The sequence below is a fragment of the Notolabrus celidotus genome, chromosome 19, assembly GCF_009762535.1.
Source record: "Notolabrus celidotus isolate fNotCel1 chromosome 19, fNotCel1.pri, whole genome shotgun sequence".
Taxonomy (NCBI): domain Eukaryota; kingdom Metazoa; phylum Chordata; class Actinopteri; order Labriformes; family Labridae; genus Notolabrus; species Notolabrus celidotus.
The window spans coordinates 13,152,126-13,160,610 of NC_048290.1; the positions used below are offsets into that span (position 1 = coordinate 13,152,126).

The 8,485-nt window shown below is 40.5% G+C and overlaps 1 protein-coding gene across 1 annotated transcript; it reads right to left on the reverse strand.

Annotated features, from left to right (window-relative positions):
* Positions 1–178: 178 nt before the first annotated feature.
* atp5fa1 (ATP synthase F1 subunit alpha) lies at positions 179–8,207 on the reverse strand. Its single transcript, XM_034709431.1, has 11 exons — positions 8,060–8,207; positions 7,229–7,304; positions 6,971–7,140; positions 4,703–4,876; positions 4,119–4,285; positions 2,602–2,902; positions 2,189–2,413; positions 2,003–2,110; positions 1,778–1,922; positions 1,526–1,676; positions 179–411 (listed from the first exon to the last, which is right to left on the reverse strand). The coding sequence occupies exons 1-11, from the start codon at positions 8,117–8,119 to the stop codon at positions 333–335; spliced, it is 1,656 nt and encodes a 551-aa protein (XP_034565322.1). The 5' UTR covers positions 8,120–8,207; the 3' UTR covers positions 179–332.
* Positions 8,208–8,485: the final 278 nt, after the last annotated feature.

The window sequence follows — 8,485 nt, forward strand, 5'->3', positions numbered from 1 at the left end:
GTGTTTCAAATAAAATCTCACCATCAGGCTTGCATTTAAGATTTTATCCTGCAGTTCAGGAAAATTGGCACAGATTTCACTTTTATTTGATTTGGTTAATGTGATCAGTCAAAACTGTAGCTTATGGCATGTGTGAATCCATTACTGTACACTGTTAGGGAGAGAAATGACGAGGCAATACATTTAACTTGTTTCTTTATTTTCTGTCAGGAGATATATGTACATTTAAGTTCAAGTGCTGCTTGAGTTCCTTTTAAAGTCCATAGAAAGTTTTGTTTAATTGACGTTGCACTATGCAAACATGACAACAACCACGCCAACAGGAGTTCACTTTACTCAAAGCTGGAGAGGAAAGTCAATACAATCTGCTTCAGCTTAGCATCAGATGCTTCAGAGATTTGACCATCGGCCCTGCAGGAAGAAAATTGGAAATAGCTCAGAAACACATACAAGGAGGACATGACTTAAATTGATTAAACGTGAACTTTTCTATAAAGCAGCCAATTGTTTTGAGGACTCAAACCACTTATTTATTACCAGTCCCTCCAGGATTTCACCGGATTTATTTGTGATTGTTGCGGCCCAAAAACCCTGAATTTGCGACGGCTTTTTAAAAAAATTGCGGTGAAAGTTCCAGGTTTTTTTTTTTGGCTTTTTTCCCCAATAACATCTCAGGGGAAAGTAAATATGCTAAATTACAGTTGTTTTTAGAAAACATTCTTGATGTGACCACTGACTGTATTTTGATTCTCTTGATTCACAGTAAAATGCCATGAAAGGACTGTATTGCACATTTACGACGGTCCCTGAATGCACCTCGCAGTGACTGATGCACAGTCGGTTCATGGCACTCTGAAATTAATCTGCATCTTTGACGACAAGGAGTTGATCAAAACTTACTGAATGTGTCTGATGTATCACCAAACTGGATTAAATCAAGCTGTAGATGCAGAGCTTTTTACGGTAACCACTGCAACAATCAACATCAAACATCAAATAGTAAACAGATGTCCCCGGTTGTGTCCACTAACACACACCGGGGGTAAAAATAATCAACGAAGATGAGACAGATGCATGGAGGCGGGGAGAGCTGGTTCATAAAGCACACCTGCTGCAGGTAGAGACCAAGCTAACACTGTGCCCCTCAATCTATAAATAATAACGTTGTCATCATCACTTGTCCTGCCTGCTGTCCCCTCTTTTAACCCGTTCTCTGTGTTCTCACATTTATTTTCCAAGGAAGTCAAATTGATGACAAAACCGATGACGTACAGGGGCTGAGATTAAGGTAATTGTTCAAATTTGCGGGAAAGTTGCGGTGATTGTAAAAAATTGCAGGGCCGCGAAAAAAATCACGCTGATTGGTTGAATATGCATTGATAGTTGCGATCGCGAAATCGCAACTTCCTGGAGGGACTGTATTACACATCACATTCATACAGTGATGGCAGAGGCTGCTAAAGCACCCATCACTATTAACTAATCCCATTCAAAAGCCTAAGTGCAGAAAGGGTATTTGACTCACCTAATGGCAGCCAGCAGGTCTTGGTGCTGGCTCAGGATGTGCTGCAGGAACGCCTTCTCAAACTTTGTGATCTTGCTAGGCTCCATTTTGTCCAGGTGTCCTCTCACACCAGCATAGATAACTGTGACCTGTTCTTCAATAGCCATGGGAGCTAAAGAAAGAAGGTATACAGACTTAAAACCATCAGACGCTTGTAAAAAGGACACTGTTTCTGAAAGGAGAAGCTTAATTAAAGAATTCGTAAATACTCACAGTACTGTCCCTGTTTAAGAAGCTCAGTGAGACGAACACCACGGTTCAGCAGCTGCTGAGTGGCAGCGTCCAGATCTGAGCCGAACTGAGCAAAGGCAGCCACCTCACGGTACTGGGCAAGCTCCAGCTTCATGGTACCAGCAACCTGGTGATGTATAGAAGTCATTAAGACTTATTCAAATATATTCACTGTGCAAGAAAACGGGGGTTGCAAGGAAGGTTTACCTGCTTCATGGCCCTGGTCTGGGCAGCAGATCCAACACGTGACACAGACAGACCCACATTAATGGCTGGGCGGATACCTTTGTAGAACAGCTCAGTCTCCAAAAAGATCTAAGTGGGTGAGAAAAACAGATTGAGTGACACGTTCAGGGTTGTATTTTATAAGCAATGAAGCAAGTCACACCTCACCTGTCCGTCTGTGATAGAAATGACATTGGTAGGAATGTAGGCTGACACATCTCCAGCCTGTGTCTCGATAACAGGAAGAGCTGTGAGGGAGCCGCCGCCGAAGTTGTCGTTCATCTTGGCAGCTCTCTCCAGCAGACGGGAATGCAAGTAGAAGACATCTCCTGGGTAGGCCTCACGACCAGGGGGACGACGCAGCAGAAGGGACATCTGACGGTAGGCCACAGCCTGCAGAAAGATTACACACTAGGTTTATGTGCGAACAACAATTTCAGTTGCAACTAATTCGAATTGTTGTCTAATGGGACCATATTTTTCTTTTAGACGTTTCCACTATTCATCCCCGGGCTCTAAGTATCGTGTCAAACTCCCTGAATGCCCTGCCATCCCCTGAACACATACAAGTAAAATCGGACCTGCTTGGACAGATCGTCATAGATGATGAGGGCGTGCTTGCCGTTGTCCCTGAAGTACTCTCCCATGGAGCAGCCAGAGTATGGAGCCAGGTACTGCAGTGGGGCAGCATCGGAGGCAGTGGCAGACACAACGATGGTGTACTTCATGGCGTCTGCATCGGTCAGCCTCTTTACCAGCTGAGCCACGGTGGATCTCTTCTGGCCAATGGCAACGTAGATGCAGTACAGCTTCTTCTTCTCGTCTGTGCCTTCGTTGAAGCGCTTCTGGTTAATGATGGTGTCAATGGCAATGGCAGTTTTGCTGCAATCAAAAATTAAAAGACTTAACACTATATACAAACAGATCCAGGTTGTACAAAAATGACCTAAATCTTGTGCGATGGAGCTGCATCTTCTCATGTTTAATTCAGAAAACATTTATTACAACACTTTTGTGGGTTGCTTTCTTTGGTTTTCTTTTTTTTCCGATTTGAAATGTATTAGTTTTTACAAACATTCAATTTAAGACCCTCCAATAACTACAAAATAAATAAAAAATAATAATAATCTAAAGTTAAAAAAATGTAGATTCAAGAAGTAATTCATAAAAATAATCCCAAAACAAACATAAAATTGACAGATTATTTACAGCAAGAAACAGTGTGAACATAACTAGTCTGATGAGAGAAAAACATCCTACACATGCCTATTCACACATATTTACAGAGGAGGATTAGGGCAACTGGAAAAAATAAATGAAGTGCAATACATTTACTTTTTATTATTCTGAATTTAATCTCAGAATAATAAAAAGTGTATGTATTGCACTTACATTTTTTTTTTTCAGTGTCCCTAATCCTCTTGCGAAGACTCTATTTACCCATTCACTCCAATTCAGCAAAGTTTTACCGGTAGACCAGGACTATACCATATGCTAGAAATCATGTTCAGAAAGGGGTCAAAACTAAGGATCTTTGCTTTTTTTATCCAAACTCTCTTCAGGCATTAGAGTAGAGGATTAGATTGAGCACTAAGGAGGAAGAGAGGCAGATAAATTGGAAGACAGCGGATGTATAGGGCAAGCATGGGCTTCTACACTGAATTTGGGGTGCTCAGGAGGAAGAAACCACTGCATCAAATGTCATAGGCAAAGGGCATAATGGCATAACATGAGGTTGGGTACCCTTAGAACTCCCTGATTTACCCGACTTTGTAGCTTTTCAGTCGCGTTCTAGCTTGTTTAGCATTCCAGAGGCCACAAAGTTGATTAAACCTATTAAAAATGTTCTATTTCTTTTTTCAAGTAAGACTTTAAAAATGCTCTGATCCAAAAAACTGCAGTAACTTTGTGCAAAGAAAACACAATGTATATGGCTTAAACCAGCATTTATTTACCACGATTTCATGCAATATTGATTTTGTATCCCACCCCTTATCAGCTCTTGCTCTTCCACTGCTTTAACAGTATTTCAAAGACACCAGAAGCAACATCAAGCGCAGCTGTGTTCAGCTATTCACTTTGAGCCGAGTCCTCTCACCCTGTCTGTCTGTCCCCGATGATGAGCTCCCGCTGCCCGCGACCAATGGGGACCAAACTGTCCACGGCTTTGATGCCAGTCTGCATCGGCTCCCTCACAGAGATGCGGGGGATGATGCCAGGGGCCTTCAGACCCACACGCCTGCGGATCTGGGAGCCCAGAGGGCCCTTTGAGGAAAATCAGAACTCAAAGATCAGACGCTATAATCAATTTGGCAACAGATAGTTTGATCAAAAAGGCGTCATATTGTAAAACATCTTCAACTTTCATTTAATATCATAACCAGAATAACAAATTTATGGAAGGAAGACAAAAAATTGCAAAATCAAGACCTAAACTATTCCAGAGTCTGCCATTAGGGGACTCTTATACTGTCAACACTTAAAAGCAAATCATAATGAGCCTCATTTTTTAGGTTGCATCCTTCTCAAGGGTTTTCATCTTCCAATTATTTTTTCCTATCCTCTCCTTCTTCCTTTTAATTAGAAGTTAAATCTATTTTATTGTACTAATCAATTTTTAAACTGTTAGACTATAAGTAACACGATTTTTTAAATCTTATTAATGTTTTTATTATAATATACCTTTCCATCGATAGCATTTCCAAGAGCATCCACAACACGGCCCAAGAGCTCCTCACCGACGGGCACGTCCACGATAGCTCCAGTTCTCTTGACAATGTCGCCTTCCTTGATCAGCTTGTCATTACCAAACACCACAACACCAACATTGTCGGGCTCCAAGTTCAGAGACATACCCTAGAAAAGAAAGTGTACAAAGAATAGTATTATTTCACTGTGTCAATCACTGCATTCTATTAATTAATGTGTGGATGTTTGAAACCTGGAGGTACTGATTTAGAGAAGCCATTACAATTTCAACAAAGTAAGTTGGCATAGGCTTTTTGCATCATTTATGGATAAACTTTGTACAGCCAGGGAATTACTTTGGTAGCAACAAAGTAGCAGTGGTCATGTCTGACTTAAAGCAAGAGATCAGAAAGTAGAGAGTATTGATATTCACCATTTATCATTTGAACTATGTATTTAGAGGCTGGTGAAGTGAACACAAAACTAGCATTGGAATTCGGGTCGTCCTGATCCGATATTGATATCGGATATCGGTCCGATATCAGCAAAAATCCAGTATCAGATTTTATCGGCCTGCATCTAAAATCTCCAATAAAAGCACTCCGATATAAGCAGTCCATTCCAGACTCCGCTCCAGCACTTCTATCCAGCAGCGCCCAGATCCAGCATGCAGAGCCCACTTGATCACAACAACAGCATGTGCTATGAGTAGGAGTGATGTCGGCCGTGTGGCAGTATTTTTCGTTTCAGTCCGATAAAGACGTTGCAGCTGAGTGCAAAACTTGTCATGCACAAGTTTCCCGTGGTGGCACAGAACCAGGGAAATTTAATACGACCAACCTCAATGCACATTTGAAGCAGCATCACAAAAAACAGCATGAGAATTTCCGCAAGCTACCTCTGTGAGTCTACTATTGAACGTAAGAACAATCCTTTACATTACTGCAGAGCAGTGTTACTTTCGTTCACGAAAATTATGACGATACAACTCATACCTTCATGACGAAAACGAGACTATTACGAGCTAAAGTGCATCACTGATAATAAAAACTCTGTGAACTTATGTTTAATTTTCGTTAACAAGACGATGACGAGATTAAAACTGTAATGGCGACTCAAAGTTACATTGTGGAGGAGGTGCGCACTGGCTTCTGCGTAGGTAGTAGGGCTGAACGATTTTGGAAAATAATCTAATTGCAATATTTTCCTTAACCTTGCGATTGCGATTTAATATGCAATTATTTTTAGGGTCCTCTTATCGTGTATTTTTCAACAAACACAAGCAATGAATCAATCTGTATTATAATAAACAATACTAGATTTATTATACACAAACTGTTCTTTCTTATAGGCTAGGCTTATGTTAAGATAAAGGCAAATAAAGCATGAATTCATATGAAAGACGGTTTATTTATCTACTTGAATTACAGTTGTAAACTTACTAAATACTTGACTTGCAGCCTTGCTGAGTGACAGGTCTCTTTTTTTCTCCGCTGCTGGACTGATTGTGACCCGGTTGCGCTCCTGACTGACACCTGACCACGTAAACATGCTATTTTTTCTCAATAAGAACCAGTAGACAGAAAACTGGACACTGAGTCTGAAATATGATCCTGTTCAGTTGTCCTGTTGCAGTAAATCCACATGTTGTCTGGGTCTTCACTGACTCTGCGTCTGCGGAGATTATTTATAAGCCTGCTACACATGTTGATATTCAGTGTGTTGATTATTTTGTACGCCTCAAAATGATTGGTTCTTCTGCTGAGGCCATTTTTAAAGATTTCAACAACAAAACAACAAATCTAAACTAAGCGTGGCTGAAGTTGTTTTCTTCATCCCACACTCACACGTGTCTCGTTCTTCAGAGATTTTTGGCCGTCAGCAAATCAGCTGAAAGGTGCATTATGGCCACCTACTGCATGCATGTCACGTAAGGTGCGTCTGTGTACATGGAACTTTTTTTTTTTTTTTTTTTTTTTTTAATCGCAGCCTTTGCGATTTGAAAATTGCATTCCATTACATTGCGATGTTGGTTTGAATTCAATTAATCGTTCAGCCCTAGTAGGTAGGCTTTAAAGTTAGATCTTTACAGGGGGATACCTGAACAGTACCAGGAACTATCTACAACTTTAGCCAAAGAACTAGGGGAAAGAAAATGTAAATAAAATAGGAAAACAAAAATCAACAGCGATTTGATTAAAGTCAATTAAATATGTACTATGCATGGGAATTGAGGCATAAGGTTAACATCATAAGGATTACCTTCAGACCAGAGGAGAACTCCACCATCTCCTCAGCCTGTACATTCCTCAGACCGTACACTCTGGCAATGCCATCACCAATGGACAGCACACGACCGGTTTCCTCAAGGTCAGCAGTGGTGTCAGCTCCCATAATCTTTTCCTCCAGAATGGATGAAACCTCGGCGGTTCCTTAGGTACATGCAACATGTTAAAGGAGAGGTCAATAAATAAACATCTTTGTATACCTTATTGAACAAATCAGTTTTACTACACAGACCTGTTTTCTGCAGCCATGGTCGGGTGGTGTGAAGGTTCTTGGCTCCTACACAAGCTGCTGCAACGTTCTTCGATACCTTTGAGACAATGGGAACAAATTACAGAAATCAATTTATTCCAGGATCCGAAACACAACACATAGACATAACCATCAAGAAAAAATAACTCTGGTCTTGTTTACTTTTATTAATCATGAAGGGGCATCACTATTAATTTATTTTCATGTCTTTATCAGCCAATAACTCACAGGCGCATTAACGATTACCAACCAAAAGATCAACTATGATCAATTAGTCCATGTCTGCAACAAAACTTGAGTTCTCTTTCAAAGTAAAGGGCACCAGGTCAAGCAATCTGAAGACTCACAGGACAGTCCTTACCTATGATAATTTCTAGCTTGAACAGTGCATTAGTCTAATGTCACCATATATCCATGCACATGATAGAAATGTTAACCATTATAAAAGGTATTTACAGTAAAGTACAGCATGCTAAGTGGGAGAAACCTGACCTTCAGTGCCTAACTACATTCGTCTTTCCTGCACTTTAGCTTAGTCATACACGTTGACCATGCATTACCAACACAGTACGAGGTTATGTGATTAATATTATAGTCTAGACGCTCCTAATTATTTCAGTGATGTCGTATGGGCGGCTTGCTTCTGTGTCAGCTCTAAATGTCAACTGGTGAAACTACTATTGTGAAGGGCCCGGTGTCCTCCTATGCAAAGACTTGTGCATGCACAACAACGCCATGCTTTTTAGTAAAGGCAAAGTCAGTTTGGTGAAAAGTCGACACAAAATTATTGAATAAGTATTTTAAGTAGCTTACGAATCCAGCCCGTCGAGGTAGACTCCGGGCGAGAGCCGCTGCAACACGAACTGACAGCATGTCGATGTTCTGTGGGTGTGTGTCCTGCTCCAGAGAGGAGAGAGAAGGATGGCGGACACGGCGACGAGCTGCAGAGAGGTCACAACGACCCGGAAGTACTTCAAAATAATCTTCTTTAATCGTTTTTTCTTGTTTAAAAATCAATCAATAAATAGAACCTCTGTTGATAAACTGTATATTTTCAAAGGGTAAGTGTTATTTCAATTTAATTTTTTTTATGATCACCCAATAATGTTTTAGGCTGACAATGGCACGATGTTATGGAAAACGAAATAATTGGATTGATAAATTAAATTAATGATTACCAATCTATATATCAATCAATCAATCAATCAATCAATCAATCAATCAATCAATCAATCAATC